General features: G+C 71.1%; 2 protein-coding genes across 7 annotated transcripts in view; one reads left to right on the forward strand and one right to left on the reverse strand.

Moving 5' to 3' along the window:
• Positions 1-29: 29 nt before the first annotated feature.
• Positions 30-10,573, forward strand: DGKQ (diacylglycerol kinase theta). 3 transcript variants are annotated; one of them, XM_072738047.1, is made up of 23 exons: positions 34-390; positions 2,623-2,702; positions 3,237-3,336; positions 3,573-3,658; positions 3,725-3,850; positions 4,028-4,181; positions 4,265-4,330; positions 4,451-4,551; positions 4,649-4,866; positions 4,952-5,042; positions 5,158-5,212; positions 5,301-5,362; positions 5,671-5,821; positions 5,995-6,033; positions 6,592-6,707; positions 7,660-7,811; positions 7,989-8,137; positions 8,217-8,395; positions 8,574-8,674; positions 8,812-8,958; positions 9,053-9,164; positions 9,237-9,389; positions 9,519-10,573. In XM_072738047.1, exons 1-23 carry the CDS (start codon positions 141-143, stop codon positions 9,618-9,620), a joined length of 2,790 nt encoding a protein of 929 aa, XP_072594148.1. In that variant the 5' UTR covers positions 34-140; the 3' UTR covers positions 9,621-10,573. The 3 variants fall into 3 exon arrangements, with proteins under 3 accessions (XP_072594150.1, XP_072594149.1, XP_072594148.1); XM_072738049.1 differs by having other exon boundaries at positions 30-390; positions 8,008-8,395; positions 9,519-10,080; XM_072738048.1 differs by lacking the exon at positions 7,660-7,811 and having other exon boundaries at positions 33-390; positions 8,008-8,137.
• Positions 10,076-19,105, reverse strand: part of TMEM175 (transmembrane protein 175) — a 23,134-nt gene continuing 14,104 nt past the window's right edge. For 3 of the 4 annotated variants that reach the window (XM_072738051.1, XM_072738050.1, XM_072738053.1), the window contains 8 exons: positions 18,740-18,834; positions 17,442-17,493; positions 17,098-17,133; positions 16,689-16,772; positions 16,121-16,285; positions 12,913-12,991; positions 12,631-12,766; positions 10,076-11,510 (listed from right to left, as the gene is read on the reverse strand). In XM_072738051.1, coding sequence (XP_072594152.1) covers positions 10,853-11,510; positions 12,631-12,766; positions 12,913-12,991; positions 16,121-16,285; positions 16,689-16,772; positions 17,098-17,133; positions 17,442-17,493; positions 18,740-18,834 — 1,305 coding nt within the window. In that variant the 3' untranslated portion in view covers positions 10,076-10,852. Of the gene's footprint in view, positions 11,511-12,630; positions 12,796-12,912; positions 12,992-16,120; positions 16,286-16,688; positions 16,773-17,097; positions 17,134-17,441; positions 17,494-18,739; positions 18,835-19,105 lie in introns of all 4 variants that reach the window. The other variant, XM_072738052.1, reaches the window with a different exon arrangement.

Raw genomic sequence — 19,105 nt, forward strand, 5'->3', positions numbered from 1 at the left:
AAGCCGGGCGCGGACGGCGGGGTCTGCGGGAGGCGGCGGGCGGGAGGCGGCAGGCGGCGGCCCCCGTCGCCCGCAGCGCGGACCCGGCGCTCGCCCGCCGCCGGGGCTCGGGGGCTGGGGGCTCGGGCGCCCGGGCGGGGATGGCGGCGGCGGCCGAGCCCCGGGCCCGCGCCTGGCTCGGCGGCGGCTCCCCGCGCTCCGGCAGCCCGGCCCGTAGCCCCGAGCTCGGCGGCCGAGGCCGCGCGCGGGCGGGAGCGGGGCCGGGCCCCGGGGCGGGCGGGAGCCTCCCTCCGAGCGGCCACAGCTTCCGGAAGGCGACGCTCACCAAGCCCACCTTCTGCCACCTGTGCTCCGACTTCATCTGGGGCCTGGCCGGCTTCCTGTGCGACGGTGAGCGCCGGCGGGGACCGCGCCCTGCCTGGGTGGGGGGCCCCGGCCTGCGACGCGAGCTCCCGCCCCCCGCCCCGGCCCCCGGCTCCCCCGGACAGGTGTGCGGCCGCCCGGTCGGCCCGGGGTCGCGGAGGCTCCGCGGGCAGGTGGAGGCCGCGGCGCGCAGGACGCCCTCGGTGGGGCGGGGGGCCAGGCCGCCGGCGGGGAGCCTCCCGGACGAGGTCAGAGGCGCTGCGCCCGCCTCCCCCGCCCGGCCCGGCCCACAGGCTCACCTGAGGCTGCAGACGTGCTTGGGCAGGCTGACTCAGCTCTAGGTCTGACGGTGGGCCAGGGCCTGCGCAGGGGAGGGGTGGCGGGGCAGGGCTCAGGGCCAGGGTGGGCTCAGACCCCACACAGGGGAGGGGTGGCAGGGCAGGGCTCAGGGTCAGGGTGGGCCAGGGCCCGCACAGGGGAGGGGTGGCGGGGCAGGGTTCAGAGTCAGAGTGGGCTCAGACCCTACACAGAGGGGTGGCGGGGCAGGGCTCAGGGTCAGGGTGGGCCAGGGCCCGCACAGGGGAGGGGTGGCGGGGCAGGGTTCAGAGTCAGAGTGGGCTCAGACCCTACACAGAGGGGTGGCGGGGCAGGGCTCAGGGTCAGGGTGGGCCAGGGCCCGCACAGGGGAGGGGTGGCGGGGCAGGGCTCAGAGTCAGAGTGGGCTCAGACCCTACACAGAGGGGTGGCGGGGCAGGGCTCAGGGCCAGGGTGGGCCAGGGCCCGCACAGGGGAGGGGTGGCAGGGCAGGGCTCAGGGTCAGGGTGGGCCAGGGCCTGCGCAGGGGACGGGTGGCGGGGCAGGGCTCAGGGTCAGGGTGGGCTCAGACCCTACACAGAGGGGTGGCGGGGCAGGGCTCAGGGTCAGGGTGGGCTCAGACCCCACACAGGGGAGGGGTGGCAGGGCAGGGCTCAGGGTCAGGGTGGGCCAGGGCCTGCACAGGGGAGGGGTGGCAGGGCACAACTCAGGGTCTGAGGGTGGGCCTGGGCCCTGCACAGGGGAGGGGTGGCGGGGCAGGGCTCAGGGTCCCTCGCAGCCAGGACTTCCTGCAGGTGCGGCTCTAGGTCTAAAGGGCGAAGCAGCTCACGGAGGAGGCGGGCTTGGGGTGACACGGAGGCCGCCAGTGGGCCGCTGTGTGGACACCCCCCCACCTCGCGCAGAACGGGGGTAATCTTGGCCAGCAGAGGGGCCTGACGCGGGTGTGGCAGGAAGAGCGTCCTCCCCGGCAGGAGCACCCAGGGTGCAGGGGGGCCAGGCACTATCTCCGCGGCCGGAGGTCCATCTGTGCGCTGCTGCCCTCCGCGTCGGAGCTGGTCTGGGCCTGGAGGGGGGCCCGCTGGGCACCCCCTCCCCGTCTGCCTCTGCCTCCTCTGACTCCAGCCTTCTGAGGTGTTCAGATGCGAGGCAGCTGCCGCCAGCCTGGGGGGGACCTGTGTGTCCCCTCCCTCCTCCCAGGACCCAGGGACGGGTGGGCATGGCCCCCTCTAGCCGCCCCCAACATTTCACCAAAGGCTCTGCTGGACAGTGAGTCCTGCACCTGCCGCCTCCCCAGGGAGCCTTGTCCACCCGTCCCAGCCCAGGCCCCTTTGGGCCCACTCGCTGCAGGTGCTGCCACGAGCGGCTTCCCCTCGCGCCCCTCCCCCGTCCCGTCCGTCTCCAGGCCTCCCTCCTTAGAGGCCCGCACCCCAGGGTGGGCGGCCCCGCGGAGCACAGCACGCACCTTTACAGCCTCGGGGCCGGGGCAGCCGTCACCGGGCTGCCGTCCTGCCTGCGTCAGGGATCCTGGCCACGACAGCCCGGCTCTGGTCTGAGCAGATGCACGACACGTGGGAGGGTCACGAGGGTATTGAGAGCTGGGGCACGAGGGGAAGCGGGTCTGGGGGGATGTGGGAGGCGCCCGCCTACCTGCCGGCACCGGGGGCCAAGCAGCAGGTTGGGAGGAGAGCTGGCTGGTGTGCGAGCGGCAGGACTAGGGCACAGCCTGTCCCCACGTGGGCTCCCGACGGAGGAGGAGGGGGCCACGGTCTCCATCTCCCAGGGCTGGCTTGTGGGGGGGTGGGCGGGCCCCCGTGAGCTCTGGCAGGGTGAGCCTGTGGGCTGGCCCCGTCGCGGCCCTTGGCGCCGCCGCCCTCCGTGTGCCCAGGCCGGGGTCTCGGCGCTGGGGCGGGTCGGGAGCCAACTGCCGCTGCTGTCGTTCCGCAGTCTGCAATTTCATGTCCCACGAGAAGTGCCTGAAGCACGTGAAGACTCCCTGTGCGAGCGTGGCCCCCAGCCTCGTCCGAGTGCGTATGGACAGTGGGCAGGGCCGTGGGGACGCTGGCTCCGTGGCTGGTCCCGGGCTGCGAGTCCCACTGGCTAGCTGGGGGAGGGGGGGGAGCCCAGTCAGGGGAGGATGAGGGGGGCTGGGCTAGGGGATGGTGGTGGGGAGCCCAGCCAGGGGCAGCCCAGCTGGAGGATGGGGGGGCTGGGCCAGGAGGTGGGAGGAGCCCGGCCAGGGGGTGGTTCGGGGGAGGCCGGCTCGCAGGATGGGGGCAGCAGAGCCGTCCTTTGTGCGGCCGCACCCCTGCTCGTGAGACCCTCCTGGGGCGGCAGCTGGGCGCCCTCCCCGTGCCCACGACCCCCGTCTGGAGCCCCTGCCTGTCCGTGGGCCGCCGTGCGCCGCTTCACCAGGTGGCCCAGATGTGGGGGCCCCCCCGGGGCCGGTGAGGGAGCCTCGTGGCAAGGGCCGGGGGGGGGGTGGGGGTGGGGGGCCGGGGCAGGACCGCGGGCAGGGGGTGAGGCTGCCGGCGGCGGGCGAGGTGGATCCGCTCCCTCAGGTGCCCGTGGCCCACTGCTTCGGCCCCAGGGGGCTCTACAAGCGGAAGTTCTGTGCCGTGTGTCGCAAGGGCCTGGAGGCCCCCGCGCTGCGCTGTGAAGGTACCGCTGCCGCCCTGACCCGCCCCAGGGCCCTGGTCTCGGCGGCCCGAGGTGGGGGTGGGGTGTTCCGGGGCTCCCCTCACCGGGAGCGGGGCGGGGCGGGCAGCAGAGGTGAGAGGCTGACCCTGCCCGCCCAAGGGGGGACCAAGGACGGGCCTGGGCCCCGCAGAGCTGCCCCAGGGAAGGGGCAGGGCTGGGGGAGCGGCGAGAGGCCCTGAACCCTGCCCGCCCCTCAGTGTGTGAGCTGCACGTTCACCCCGAATGTGTGCCCTTCGCCTGCAGCGACTGTCGCCAGTGCCATCACGACGGGCACCGGGACCATGTGAGTGCACGGCCTGGGGGGGCGCAGGGCGCGGGGGCGGCCGGCCACTGACCGCCTCCTCCGCAGGACGCTCAGCACCACCACTGGCGGGAGGGGAACCTGCCCTCCGGAGCGCGCTGCGAGGTCTGCAGGAAGACGTGCGGGTCCTCGGACGTGCTGGCCGGCGTGCGCTGCGAGTGGTGCGGCGTGCAGGTGGGGGCCCTGGGGGGCGGGGTCCTGGGGCAGGGCGCGGCCCCCACCCCCGACTGCATCTTACTCTGTTGGGGACCTGGTCTGAGGGTGGCTCCCGCCCGCTCCGCCCGGCCTGGGGAGGGGCCCTGGGCCCTGCGTGGCCCCTGCACAGTTGAGGGCCGCCCTTGCCGCCCCCAGGCCCACTCGGTCTGCTCCGCCGCGCTGGCCCCCGAGTGCACGTTTGGGCGCTTGCACACCCTGGTGCTGCCCCCCGCGTGCGTGCGCCTGCTGTCCCGCAACTTCAGCAAGATGCACTGTTTCCGCATCTCGGAGAGCGCGGTCCCAGAGCCAGGTGAGGGGGCGGGCGCTGGGGGTGCTGGCTGGGGGCCGGGGTGGGTGGGCCCTGGGAAGAGCTCGGCTGTGCTCCTCCCACAGGTGATGAGGACGACGGGGTGGACGGGAGCACCCCTGCTGGCCTGGGCAGGGAGGCCCCGGAGTCCAGTAAGTGCTGCCTGTCTTGGTCCCCGTCCCCAGCCCCCGGTCGCCCCACCCCCCATCCCGTGGCCCGTGTTTCCATCCCCTCCCCCGCTCCGTGGATTCAGACCCGTTTCCATGGCCCAGGCAAGCTGACCCTGAAGATCTTCGACGGCAACGACGCTCTGCAGAGAAACCACTTCCGAATCATCAGCGTCCCGCGCCTGGCCAGGAGCGAGGAGGTGCTGGTAAGAGCCCCCGGGCGGGGCCGAGGCAGGGCCCCTCCGGCCCAGGGTGCTGGTGGCCGGCTCGCCCGCTCCCGTCCACACCGGCCCCACCCTGCAGGAGGCGGCGCTGCGGGCTTACTACGTCCTGGAGGACCCTCGAGACTTCGAGCTGCAGCCAGTCCCTGCGCCCGTGCCGGCGGGTGACTCGGGGGCGCGGGGCAGGCCGCGGGGGAGCGGGGCCGCAGAGGAGGAGGGCGGCAGAGGCCCCGAGGCCTGGATCGTCCGCGCCATGCCCCACGCGCAGGAGCTTCTGAGGATCTACCCCGCGTGGCTCAAGTGAGACCCAGGCCCGAGGCCCAGGCTCTGCGGAGGGAGTTGGGGGTGGGGCCCTGCGACCCACGCTCCTGGGATTGTTCCGCAGGGTGGGTGTGGCCTACGTGTCCATCCGTGTGACCCCACAGAGCACGGCCCGGACTGTGGTGCTGGAGGTTCTCCCGCTGCTCGGGCGACAGGTGCGTATGCGGCGGGGGGCCTGGCTGGCGGCCTGGCCCTGGGGCGTGGCCCTGTGAGACCGGCCCGGGCCGGTGGGGGGTCCCGGCCTGATGCCTCCCACTGCACCCTCCACAGGCCGAGGGTCCTGAGGGCTTCCAGCTGGTAGAGGTGCTCATGGGGAGCCGGCAAGGTGAGTGGGTGGCCTGCGGGGTGTCCCCCGATCCCCGCCTGGGGCCCTGAGCCCTGGTCCTCACCGGCCTCGTCTGTCGTCCCCGCAGTCCAGCGGACGGTGCTGCAGGACGCAGAGCCCTTGCTTGCCCGGCTTCGCGACATCCGGCAGGTCATTGGGTGTGAATGCTGGTCCCTGCTCGCAGCGGGGAGCCTGCCCCTGGGGCCCGCGGCCGTCCTGGCTGCCGGTGCTGCCCCTCCCGGGCCAGGCGCTCAGCTGCTCCCTGATGTCCCCCTCCCTGGAAGGTGGGGTTCCCAGCCCCGGGCTGCCCCAGGGGAGTGGGGGCCGCCCCTGGGAGCAGGCCTTTCCGTCGCTCGTGGTTCAGCCGGGGCACCTTCCCAAGGGCGCCTCTGTGGGTGAGGACGTGGGGGGCCAGGCGCCCCCCCCGGTGCCCGCTCAGTGCCTTGCTCCCCCCACAGACGTCCCTGCGGCAGATGAGCCAGACACGCTTCTACGTGGCCGAGAACAGGGTCGTGGCCCCGCACGTCTCCCTGTTTGTGGGGGGCCTGCCTCCCGGCCTGTCTGCCCAGGAGTATGCCAGCCTCCTGGACGAGGCCGTGGCCGCCAAAGGTGTGACCGCCTGGGCTGGTCCGGGGCTACTGGGGCCGGGTCCCACGTGGGTCTGTCCTCCCGTCCGTGGCCTGGGCGGCTGGTGCCGGGCTGAGGTCGGGCTTCCTGGGGTGGGTGTGGGGACGTGCGGGAGCCTACGTCCCTGCGGCCCTGATGGCAGCCTGTGCTTGCAGCTGGCCTGGTGTCCGTGAGCCGCGTCTACTCCTCCCAAGGTGAGCCGCCTCGGGGCCGGGGTCGTTCTCTGGTCAGGGAAGGGCCACCCTTCCTGCCTCGCGTCACGTGCCCCACTCTGTGTAGGACCCCACCTTTTCCTGGGGAGCCCCCTGGGAGAGCCCGCTGGGAGAGAAACACTTCTGGGCGTCCTCCGGGCTCCCGGCTGTAATTTTGCTCAAGCGTGACAGAGTCGCAGCGCGTCCCCCAAGACCCGTTATGCCCTTGGGTTTGCGTCTTTTCTCGCGGGAGGCTCCCAGTCCGCCCAGACGGGGGAGGATGTTGCCACGAGCCCCGGGGCCCTTCCGAGGTCCGCAGCGGTCATCCGTGTCCTCTGTTCTCATGGGTGGGGTCCTCCTGCCGTGGGCCCGGGGGCTCCGTGTGCCCAGCCACGCCACCCCTCGCATCCACCAGCCGTGTCCGTCTGTGAGCTCGGCCATTGTGGAAGGCTCCGCGGGGAAGGGGGTCCTGCGCCGCGTGGGTGCCGTCGGATGGCCCGGCCCAGGGTCCCTTCGGGCGCGGGTCGGGGGCGGGTCTGAGCGTGCAGCCCCCTGCTGCAGGTGCGGTGGTGCTGGACGTGGCCTGCTTCGCAGAGGCCGAGCGGCTGTACATGCTGGTCAGGGACACGGCGGTGCACGGCCGGCCACTGATGGCCCTGGTGCTCCCAGACGTGCTGGTGAGTGGACGGCGTCGGGGGCCCTGGGTGCCTGGCGTCACCACTGCTTGGCCAAGGCGCAGGTGGTGGCCCAGTTCGCGCCAAGGGAGGATCTGAGGTCCGGGGTGAGAGGCCTGCGCGGGCCGACGGGCAGGAAAGCACGGGACGCGGGTCCCAGCCCAGGGTGGCCGCCTCCTAGGGGCCACATGCAGACCGTCCGCGGGTCCCTGGGGCCACCCTGGACCGGCCGGTGGGGCTCCTGATGGGATGGCACCCAAAGAGGGGGCTGGGGTGAGCACAGGGCCGGGGCGGACACTGGCCAGGGCATGGCCCTCTGCCCTCGGCCCCGCGGGCCCCAGGCCTTCCCCGGATGTGGGGCTGCTCCGACCCCGACCCCGGCTCCCGGGCGGGTGGAGCGAGTTACACTGCGCCCCGACTGGGGGCCGTCCCCCCTGCTCAGGGCAGTGCGGCATCGTGGGGGCGAAGTCGGGGGCCTGTGCCCACTGCCCGGTCTCTCCCGACGGCCGACGGCCGCCTGCCTCGGGCTGAGCAGGCAAGGGACGTCGCCCAGGGGTGCCCCCGGCCCGTGCCCGGCACCCGCCATCCTTAGCGGGGCCTCAGCCCTGCCCGTGTCCCTGGGCACTGCGCGGTGGGGCTGGTTTGTTGGGGACCGCTGTCCTCGCAGGGCGTCTGCCTCGTGGCTCCCAGAGGGCGGCGGGTCCCACTGGGCGTCCAGCCGGTGTCTGGGCTGTGTGGCTCGGCAGGGGGCACGGCCTGGGGCGGGGGCCGCACGTCCACCCGGCTGCCCAGCGAGCGTGGGTGTGCCCCGTATGGGGGGGCCCTGAGTGGGCAGTGGCGAGGCGGGGATGGCGGGTGCGCCCAGCGCCTGGGCCCGTGTGCTTCCTGGGCGGGGGCTCGGGCTGCCGGGCGGTGCAGGGGGAGACGCAGGCACTGACCCGCCCCCGTCTGTCAGCACTCGAAGCTGCCCCCAGACTGCTGCCCCCTCCTCGTGTTCGTGAACCCCAAGAGTGGAGGCCTCAAGGGCCGTGACCTGCTCTGTAGTTTCCGGAAGCTGCTCAACCCTCACCAGGTCTTTGAGCTGACCAATGGGGGGCCCCTCCCCGGGTGAGTCTGGGGGTCCCCCACGCGGCCGCTCACAGCCCGGAGGCTGCGGGGGTGCCGGGGGAGGGCGGGGGGAACAGGCTGGGGCTCCCCGCCAGACGCCCCAGGCCGTTGTGTGCGGGGCCGGGAGCCGCGGTCGGGACGCTGGCGGTACAGCTCCTCCCATGTGCCCGTCGCCAGGTTCCACGTGTTCTCCCAGGTGCCTCGCTTCCGGGTGCTGGTGTGCGGAGGGGACGGCACCGTGGGCTGGGTGCTCGCTGCCCTGGAGGAGGTGCGGCCCCGCCTGGCCTGCCCGGAGCCCTCCGTGGCCATCCTGCCGCTGGGCACAGGTGGGGCCGGCCCGCGAGTCGGGGACGGGGCCGGGCGGTGCTGGGGGTGGAGGGTCAGTGTCCTCTTGCCCGTGTCCAGGCAATGACCTTGGCCGGGTCCTCCGCTGGGGGGCGGGCTACAGCGGAGAGGACCCGCTGTCCGTGCTCGTGTCGGTGGACGAGGCTGACGCCGTGCTCATGGACCGCTGGACCATCCTGCTGGACGCCCACGAGGCCGGCGGTGGGGAGACCGGCGTGGCGGACGTGGAGCCCCCCAAGGTGCCAGCGGGGCCTGGGTGCCGGGCCGTCCCCACCGTGGGGGAAGCTGACCGCCTCACTGGCCGCCCCTAGTGCCGGGCAGTGCCGACGACAGCGCAGAGCTGGGTTGGGGATGGGGAGGTGGGGAGACCGGGGGGGCTGACCAGCGAGGTCACGGGGGAACGGGTCTTATCTCCAGATCGTGCAGATGAGTAACTACTGTGGGATCGGCATCGACGCAGAGCTGAGCCTGGACTTCCACCAGGCCCGGGAGGAGGAGCCTGGCAAGTTCACAAGCAGGTGCGGGGCACCGCAAGGGGGCTTGGGAGCTGAGGACAGCGGGGGCCGCCCCCTGGTGGCGGCGTACTTCCCGGGCTTCCGCCTGTCCTGGGCCTTGCAGGGCTCCGCCCCGACGGTGGGTGTGCGCCTGCCCCCAGGTTCCACAACAAGGGCGTGTACGTGCGGGTGGGGCTGCAGAAGATCAGCCACGCCCGCGGCTTGCACAAGGAGATCCGGCTGCAGGTGGAGCAGCAGGAGGTGGAGCTGCCCAGCATCGAGGGTCTCATCTTCATCAACATCCCCAGGTGCCCGTGGGGGGGGCTCCCGGGGGCTCGGCCTGGGCGCCCTAGGCCCCGGGCACCCCCGCCCGCTAACCCGTGCGCCCCTCCCTCGGTGCAGCTGGGGGTCGGGGGCCGATCTGTGGGGCTCCGACAGCGACTCCAGGTTCGAGAAGCCGCGCATGGACGACGGGCTGCTAGAGGTGGTGGGGGTGACAGGCGTCATGCACATGGTGAGTGGGCGTGGGCAGGCGGGGGGTGGGGGCACCGCGATGTGCTGAGCCCCCCGCCCCTGCTGTCTCCAGGGCCAGGTCCAGGGGGGGCTGCGCTCCGGCATCCGCATCGCCCAGGGCTCCTACTTCCGGGTCACCCTGCTCAAGGCCACGCCCGTGCAGGTGGACGGCGAGCCCTGGGTGCAGGCCCCCGGGCACATGATCATCTCGGCCGCAGGCCCCAAGGTACGAGGCGGGGCAGGGCCGGTGGTGCCCCTTGTGCGGAGGCCCCTGGGTGCCCGGGGGCGGGGCATGGCCGTCCTGCCCCCAGCTGAGTCCCCCCCAGTCCCCCCCTCACCTGCCTGGTCCCCACAGGTGCACATGCTCAGGAAGACCAAGCAGAAGCCCAGGAAGGCCGGGGCCCCCAAGGATGCCCGAACAGACGGGGTGCCCGCCCCTGAGGGGGACCCCAAGTAGAGGAGGGCCCGCAGCAGCCTGCGTGTCCAAGGGCGGCCGCGACCGGGGCTGCATGGACTTGCCGCTGGTGGACGGCGGGGCGTCCCCTCATTCCCGGGCCACATGGAAGCTGCTGCCGGGTGGTGGGTGCGGACCTGCTGCCCTCCGATCCTGGGATAGGGTGGGCGTGGGGCTTTGGCCAGTGGTCCCAGCCGTCCCTGCTCCGCGTCCCCTGCCACCTGTGAGCCCGCCCGCCCGGGCCGCTCATCCACGGCCGCCGACTCTGGGCCCTGGGGCTGCTGCAGCCACCAGTCCCCTGGCTGCTGTCCGCGGACGGCTGGCTGGGGCCTCGCGGTGACCGAGGGCACCTGGGGATGGAGGCCGCGGCCACGGGGCTGGCCCCCACCCTGACGACGGAGCGGACGGGAGCCCGAGACGGGAGCCCCGCTGGAGGCCCCGAGGAAGTTTACAGGATGTGAGGTGGCAGGAGCTTTAATCGTCTGCTCGTCTACACTGCGCCCACGTCTACACTGCGCCCGCAGGGGCAGCCCCAGCCCCTCAGCCTGGGGAGTCTCCTGCGCCCCGAGAGGCCCACCCACCGCGCACCTCCTGCTTGTCCTGGCGTCGCTGTTGGTGCCGGCCGGCCGGGCTGGGCCTGCCCCGTGTCCCCCGAGCTTCTGCCAAAACCGCACAAATGCACTGTCGCAGCCACTTGTGGTGGAACATTCATATCTCGTGCCTCCAGCACACGGACGTGTGTTCGCTCTGACGTCCCCGTGGTGCCATTACTTTTGCTTTGCAGGCCTCGGTGTGGGTTCTGGTCTGTCGTTGTGTGTCCTTCTGTATTTAAGTGAGTCTGTGCGCCCCGACGGGGCAGTGTGTGCCTGGCAGCCAGGCCCTCGTGTGTACCTTGTCACTACCTGAATGTAACCCTAATTTATATCCAGGACAAATACAGTCTGGGCACTGCTGTCCTCCTGCTGTGTCCTCTGTGCCCAGGGACTGCGGGGGGTGGGGTGCCCAGCAGCTGCCCGGGAGCTTGCACGCAGCAGGCGGCCACGCTGGGGCCTGGGGACACCCCCACCAAGGGCCGGCACCCACGCGGCCCGGCTGAACGCACGTGGCCACGGGGCCTGGGCTGCAGAGGCGCATGCCGGCGTCGGCAGAAGCAAAGCCCCTCCCGGGAGCTGGGGCAGGACAGGGGGAGACCCCAACCCCCAACGGGCGAGCAGCGGCGGGGGCAGGGGGGCGAGCTAGCAGGTGGAAGGGAGGAGCGGGGCCCGCACGTCCTCCTCGGCCCCGGGGGCTGGCCGGGCCAGGCCCCGCAGGGCCCGCAGGAGCGCCGAGGCCAGGCGGACGAGCAGCCGCAGCAGCAGGAAGGTGAGGGGCACCGCGATCTGCGTGAGGTGGAAGATGGCTGTGCTGACCCTGCTCAGGAAGCAGGTGGACGCGAAGGCCAGCAGGCTGGCGCACGGGTACAGCGCGAGCTTGGCGAACATGAACGCGTGCTCGCGGCCCCCGAACCGAGCGCAGGGCTGCAGCGTCTCCCGCTCCTGCAGCAGGGCCGTCGTCCAGATGGCAAACTGGAAGATGCTGGCGAAGAAGATGATGGCGCAGCTGACGCGCACGCTCTCGAGCTCGTCGCGCGGCTGGCGGGCGAAGGCCGAGGTCTGCTGGTAGGCCAGGGGGAGGCCGCCCACGAAGGCCAGCGACAGCGTGTTGAGCAGCCCCATGGACTGCGTGGCTTTGCGGATGTGCAGGAAGAGCGAGTGGTGCGCGAACCAAAGCAGGCCCACCGTGGCGAAGGAGCCGAAGTACGCCAGGAAGTGCGGCCCGTATGCGCTGAGCGCGGCCACCAGGCTGCCGTGGAACTTGTCCCGCACGTCCTTGGAGTCGGGGACGTTGTCCTCACTAGGACGGTGAACACACGGCATCTGTAGCAGCCCCCCCCAGGGCACCCAGCTCTCAGGCCCCGAGGTCCAGGTGAAGGACGCGGGAAGGTCCTTGGCCTCCGCGCAGGCACGCAGGGCCCCGGGCGCCTCCCCGCGCTTCATCTGGAGGCGGGAGAGTGCGGCACCCCGTCCGCTAACGGCCCGGCCCCCAGCCCTCTGGCCCCCACGGGCAGGTGCTCCTGCCATTGCCCACTGCCCTGCAGCCGCCTGCCCGCGCGTGCGCGTGGAGGGTACTGAGACTGCTGGGCTGAATGTTACCCTGCGAGCCCCTCGAAGGCTCGTCTGGGGTCCTCCCCCATGGACGTCCCCACCTGCTGGCCCAGAGAGCCCGTCCCTGCGCCCTGGCCAGGAAAGCGCCCTGAGACCCTCTGTCCTCATGGTGGGGGCCACACACGTGCCTGCGGGGGTGGGGGAGCTGCCCCAGGTCCTTGGGCTGCGGCTCTGGGCAGAGCAGAGAACACACCCCTGGGCCCAGCCCCACGGGCACGGGCTCCTCGCGGCCACTCGCGAGGGACCTGGGGCCAGCGCGGCCCTGGCGGCAGGGCGGAAGCAAAGCCGCCTTGTTTTGGAACCTCGGGCCTAAGCCTCAGAGATCGGCACCAACGATCATTTGTGCCCAGTTTGTGAGAAATCATAAATGACAGGAGGAGCAAGCCACCAAGAGAATTAGGAGAGCTAATGGCTTAGGCCACCAGATAATCGATGTAAGAAATCAACATGTTGTGACCCAACAAAGTAAGGACGGGCTGAAATGTGACCAAAGGAACAAGAGACCCTAAATAAGAATGAAAAATACGAAGGAAAAAAAAGGTGAAACGCAGCAATGAAAATGCAGAAACTAAAGCTAGAACCTTAACAGAGCGAAGGACACGGTGAAGGGCAGGGTGAGCAGAAGGGGGGTGCGGGAGCCTGGGGTAGGGGGAGCCCCGCGGGGAGGGGTCTGGTGTGCACCCCCGGCCCCCAGGAAGGAGGCCCTGCACCCGGGGCGGGGCCCCCTCCCCACGGGGCTGGTGGGCCAGGAGCCGCCGCGGGGCTGGAGATGGGGGCTGCGGACGCCCTCCCTCGGGCCTGGGCCTTACCAGATGTCCAGGATGAGGAGCGTGGCCACGATGGCGTAGACCCCGTCGCTGAAGGCCTCCACCCGCTCCTTGCTGAGTGGTTCATGGAGGTCGAAAGTGAAGAACTCCACGCTGTGAGCTGGGGGCTCTTGGGGGCCTGTGGGCGTGCCAGGAGGGGGAGCTGGCCTGGGCAGGGGGCATGCGGGGATGCCTGCCCGTCACGGTGCCCGGGCCCTTCCCACGCCCCATGGGTCTCGGGGAGCCGTGCCGAGGCCCCGCACACTGGCCCGCGCGAGCACCTACCCACGAGCCTGCCTTTGCACCAGCTGGACGCCTTGCTGACGTAGGGGAGGAAGATGACCATCGCCATCAGCAGGTATGACTGCGTGAGACCCACGACAGGTCAGGAGGCGAGGCGGTGCCAGGAGTCCCACCCAGACGCCGTCCACTCCGCAGGGATGGGAGCTCGGGCACCAGGAGAAAAAGCAGGTGGATTAACCTCCGCAGCTGGGGGACCTCGTGTGCTGGGAGTACCGCCGGGAACGCAAGCAGCGCAGACGGGGGGAGCACGCGCCCAACTCCCCTCCACAGCCCAGACCCGACGGGCCCCAACCCAGAGCAGCGGACGGCCTGGGCAGACGCTTCCCCCAAGATTCAGGGTGGCCGACCCGCACGGGGCCCCAAGCAGCAGCAGCATCGGGGGGACACGGGCAGCACCACCGGCTGACCCCCACCCCCGGGTGCAGCTGCTCTCCACGGAGCAGACACCGGCGAGCCTTGGCGAGGACGTGGGGGACTGGACCCCGAGCACCGTGGGGGTATCGGGGCAGCCGCCGTGGAAGACCGCATGGACGGTCCTCAATGGAGCACGGGACGACCGGGTCGGTTCCCAGCACTGAGGGCAGGGCCGCCACGGCCACAGCAGCCGAGATGCGCAAGCACCCCCGTGTCCAGGGACGTGTCGTGGGTCCCCCCAAGGAGCCCAGAGAGGGAGATCTGACGCCTGCTACACATGAGCAAACCTGGGAGACACTGTGGAATCAAAGACGCCACAAGGAAGCCTCCTGCTTTATGACTCCACGTACGTGAATTACTCAGAAGGCGCAAATCCAGAGGCAGCAGGTGGATCAGGGTGTCCCAGGGAGCGGGTGCAGGGGGGTGGTGACTGCTAATGGGCTGGGGCTTGTGTTGGGCTGATGGGAACATTCCAGGAGGTGGAGGGGCGGCTGCATGGTGACCTGATCGGAGCCGACGTCGCCAACTGCGCAGCGGGCGAGGGCACGGAGGTCAAGTGTATGTCGTGCACATCCCACGTGATCTGACAAAGGGCGTGGGGCCAGGTGGCCGGTGTCCCTGACCCCGAGGCGGCTCAGCAGGTCCCGGCGGGGCTCTGCTTGTGCTCACAGCACCCGGGGGGCCTCCTCCTGCCACCCCACCTGCACACCTCGTACCGTGAGGTCTCCTGACGGGGATTCGGTGACGGTGTCCTCGGTCCCGTCAGGGGGACAGCGGCACACGTCAGATGCACAACAGATCTGCTCGTGACCGTTTCCACGCCTGATAGACGGCGTCACGCGCCTTAGTGACAGGCACACTGAGGGACGGGCCTCCCAGGTGTGAGGCAGTGGACGTGGAATGTTCCAGGGGAGGCTGAGCCCTGCAGGAGCAGCACGAGGGCTGCCTCACGGGACAGAAACCGACACGAGTGGTGTCTAACTGGAGGCCGGCATGACAGGCCGGGGCGCAGGCCGTGGGACCGGGGGCACCATCGAGGAAGGTGGTCCTCGGGGAGGGAGGGTGGCCGGGCCCAGGCTGCTGAGAAGGGGCTGGGCCTGGAAGGTGGACCCAGCACGGCATCTGGGAGGAGGGGGCCGGGGCCAGGGCCGGGCTGGCCTGGGGGGGGTCACAGGTGGTGGTGGGCCCTGGGCTCCAGGTGAGGTGGTGAGGGGGCAAGGGCAGAGGCACATGCAGGGGAGGAGGGCGGAGGACTGACAGGGCAGTGGGGGGCCGCACAGCTGGCTGCGCCACCACGGAGTGCCATGGCCCCGCCGACCCCACCCCGAGGCCACGGGGCCCCCGCCCTCCTCCCCATCGTGCTGGCGCAGGTGTCCCCCCACACTGCCGTCAGCCCCCCGGGCGCGGTCACTGCCGGCTCCCCCGGGCCCCACGAGGTGGCACACGGGACACTGCCCCGCAGCCCAGGCACGCCTACCTCGCGCCTCGGCTCTGCTGGCCCAGGCCACCCCCCACCGCAGCTGTCCCTCCGATCCTCCACGCGACAGCCCTCGTCATCCCTCAACCCCCGACTGTGCAAGCAGAAGCCGCTGCGGCCGCCCTGAATGCCCGCCTGAAACCAGGACGTGCCCAAGGCCTCAGCCCGCCCCTGCGCTCCCGACTCCCGTCCCACGCGTCCCCTGCTGGGCCTGCCCTCCCCACGCAGAGCTAGCCTGCTGTAGGCCACAGCCGAGCACGCCCGGCCCGACCCCGAGCCCCCTGCAGCACCCCCCGCCAGCACCCCTGCACCTCCACACGCCCAAGACCGAAGCCTGAGGCGTGCCCCCACCTCTCGTGGCCCCTGCGTGCACCTGCCCCGCTCTGCCTGCCGGGGCCGGGCCTCTGGACGCCTGGGCCGCGCACCCCCGGCATGCGGCTCCGTCCTCGGGGAACGGGGCTCGGCGGGGGCCCCGCTAGCCTGCCTGTGTCGAACTTGCAATCTCACAGGTTTCCTAGACGTTGAAAACATCAACCATTTTCGCAGCTGTGCTCTGGGTGGGAGACGTCACTGTCCTTCCTGGGGGCTCCGGTAAAGGCAGGAGCCACGCAGCAGCTTCCCCGCCACCCCTGTAACAGCCGCCTGTCTCTATCTGTCCGCACTCCTGCAGGACGGAGTGTTCCAGAACAATGCTGCTATTAAACTAGCTGATGGCTAAAAACAGGGCACTAGCCCCTTGATTCCTGCGACCTGGCTGCTACGGTTCCGTGCACCCGCTCAAGGGTACAGTGGGGACGGGCCGAGCGGTCCGGGGACGTCCTGACCTCTGACCACACTGGGTGTGCCCGGTGTTCCTGACGGCCGGCGGCCAGTCCCGGCCTCGGGCTTCCTCCGCTTCTCCGCCCACGTTCCCCGTGCTCCCCCGGGTTGATCCTCGTGCTCCCTACGCGCCTCTCGCCTGCTGTGGCGGCAGCGCCGCCAGGACCCCTCCCCCAGGAGCTTTCCAGTGTCAGCTGCCCTGGCGGCCTTGCCAGACCCTCCCTGGGCCGGCGCCCCCCCTCCCCTCTCGTCTTAGAGCACCCACTGGGGGAGCGCGTCCCTGGCTGTCCCCATCTGACATGTGTGTCCTCCCCCAGCCTGGGCCTCCTGCCTGCACAGCAGGTCCTGGTGGCGGGTGTGGGGGTGCAGAGGGGGCGCTTGCCCTCAGCTGTGCTCCGCGGCAGCCAGGGCCCGGTGCCTCCCGGGGGCACCTGCTCAGGGGGACGGTCACCCCTCGCCGCCCCCTGCCCCCCCACTCACCAAGGGGTAGAAGAACAAGGAGAAGCCGGCGGCCAGGAAGCACAGCGCCGGGCCCCTGAGGACGATGCGCAGGATGTGCTGCCGGTAGAGGGCCCTGTGGGGCGCGCGCTCGATCTGGGGGTTCAGGAGGTAGGGAAAGTGGAAGGCGTACACCACGATCAGCGCCTGTGGGAGAGGCAGGCTGCAGGGCACGAGCAGAGGCTGCTGGCCGGTACCCCCACTGTGTGCGCGGACACAAGCCCGAGATGCAGGCGCCGCTGTGAGGCCCCCACGGGAGCCTCTGCTCTGCTCCTGGGGCCACGGGGTGGGGGGGGAGTGGTGGTCTCTGCGCCTTGCCCCACCCCGTCCTGGGGACACTGGGTGGCCCCATTGCACCCGCTCTCCGGGCCAGGCTCCAGGAATCTTGGGTCACCCCACGGCAGGTGGCCAGGGGCGGTCGCTGTACAGCGTGTCCCGAGGGCACGACACCACGGCACCGACGCACCACATCCTGCACACATGCACAACACGTGTACATCACGTGCTCCAGAAGGACGAGCAGGTGGGGGCGGCAGGCCGGGGTGCCTACCTGCACGGCCCCGATGGCGATCACACACATGCAGAACAGGAAGATGCCCAGAGGCACGTCGGGGAATGTCACCATTAAGGAAAACTGCAAACACCAAGACAAAACACGACCAGGTTCCGCAGCCCGGGAGCCGGAGGCCAATGCTCCCGGCCGCGCAGCAGGCCCAGGCCATAGCTGTCAGCCCTGAGTGTGGGCGCCGGCAGGTGTCCCCACCACTGCGGGCCCCCCGGGACCCCTGGAGGCCTCCCCTCCTCAGCCAGCCCGGAAACCCCGGAGCAGCTCCCCGTGAGCTCTTCTCCTCTTTGCAGCTCCGTGCTCGGGCCTGGGGCCGCCCAGCCGGGCTGAAGGCTCCTGCGGAGGACGCGCCCGGGCCGAGCGTGTCGCCTGGGAGGCCACCGCAGGTACTCACGGTGAACGGCAGGAAGGTGATGGTCATCATGCAGGCCTGGGGGAGGAAGGGGAGGCAGGCAGGCGCTGCAGGCCGGCTGCGTGGCGCCCGGAGGCCCTGCTGCCCGGGGGACCTCTGGCGGCGCCCCCTCGGAGCCAGGTCACGTCCGAGTCCTCGCCCCGGGCAGCTCACCCCTCACCGCCCACAGGGGTGCCTGCAGGAAGGACGCACGAGGAGGGGGGGGGGGTGGCGGGCGCCAGGCTCCCTGCGCCAGAGGCGCCGGAAAGGCCGAGCCCTGCTGGCCCTCCTGGCTGGGAGGACGGGCCTCCGAACGTCATCGTTTCTCAAGAAACGAAAGGACTCACCAGGTTGAGCAAGGCAAGCGTGTCATCTATCTTCCCAACAACCTGGAACAGTCTAAACCGTGAGAAAATCAGGAAGACGTGCTGTCAACAGAGGCTCTGACAGCGTCACACGGGCCCCAGCGTTCTCGGGTTAAAACAGCAGTAAAAGGTGTCATGGGGGCAGCAGGGGAGGATCTTAAGGAGGCTGCACACCCGGCGTGGAGCCCGGCGTGGGGCTGGGTCTCACGACCCTGGCATCGCGACCTGAGCCGAAATCAAGAGCCACACGCTTAACTGACTGAGCCCCCAGGGGCCCCAAACATGTCGTTTCTACACTTAAACTACTAGCTAGCACACGCGGGTTGGAAGACATTGAAAATACAAACAGGAGACCCAAGCCCCTCACATTTCCGAGTCCCCTAACTTGGGGCGCGTGGCTGGGTGTGAGAAGCCCCCGATGCACGCGCTGGTGCTGGGGGCTGCGGAGGGGGACGCGCCCGCGGGAGGCGCCCCACGTGCCCTGGGCGCGTGGGACACCACGGGGGACTCCTTCAGGCCTCGTGTCCAACGATCACTTTCAAGAAAGGAAATCCTCCCCGAGAGGTCCTCCTCCAAGCCCACGGAGGCAGGCGGCCCTTAGTGGGGCAGGGCGGCGGGAACAGGAAACCACCCCCGGGCCGGGGGCAGGCGGGAGCTCAGCAAGGGGCGACTCAGGTGCTGGGCAGCCCTGCGGACCTCAGCCCCCATTCCGGGCGGGGGTGGGTTCGGTACTCAGGGCGGGCTCCGGGGACAGCAGCCCTGGCCACCCGCTGAGCCCGGGGGACCGTCCAGCAGGGAGGCCCGGGCGGACCTGGCTGCTCTGGGAACTGTGGTGCGGGAGGGCGGCCTCGGCCGGGCCAGCGCACAGGGAGACGCCGCGTGTCCTGCACGGCCACCAGCACGAGCACACGGGCTGGCTGTGACTCCTCACCCCTGCGAGCCCAGCCCCCAACCAGAGGCGCCTCCTCTGCAGGGCACTGGGCTCACATCCCACCCCCGCTCCACTCCTGGGAGCCCTCCTGCCCCGCTCGGGGGCCCCCTGCGGCCCCGGGGTGCCGTTCCTGTCGGGTCGCCAGGAACCCGTCCTCCTCGAGAAAGCTCTGGCTTGGGGCGAGCCTCTGGCAGCCTCCTCGCCGGAGACCCGGACGGGATGGTGCGCGGTGCGGGCCGCGCAGGGCCTCCCGGTCCAGCCCTTCCCTGGGCCGTCCCGGGCCCTGTCTCACGCGGAGGCACACGCCCCGAGGGAGCCGCCGCGACGCCGCCTCAGCCTGAGTCCGTACCTCGTGTGTGCTGCCCAGGCCACAGTCACGATGAGAAACGTCATCAGATACACAGCAATCCTGGTCGCTAGAAGCTTCTGTATACTTTTGTCAAACTGGTGGAACAGAAGAGCATCACCATGAGAGCCGGCCCCACCGGGGCCCGAGGTAGGTGCCCACCTGCCCTTCTCGGAGGGGCCTCTAGCCCAGCCCCCCGACGCCCCGATGCCTATTCGGGGATCTAGTGTGGAGCCTCCCGCGGCAATGGCAGCTCTTGAGGCTCGGCACTCCCGGGTCCAGAGCAAGGCTGCCGACCGGCTGTGGAGCCCGGTGAGGTCGTGGCGCCACCTCCCCCAGCTGGGAAGGGACCTGGAGGCACACTGGGGA

This window comes from Vulpes vulpes, chromosome 14, assembly GCF_048418805.1.
Source record: "Vulpes vulpes isolate BD-2025 chromosome 14, VulVul3, whole genome shotgun sequence".
Taxonomy (NCBI): Eukaryota; Metazoa; Chordata; class Mammalia; order Carnivora; family Canidae; genus Vulpes; species Vulpes vulpes.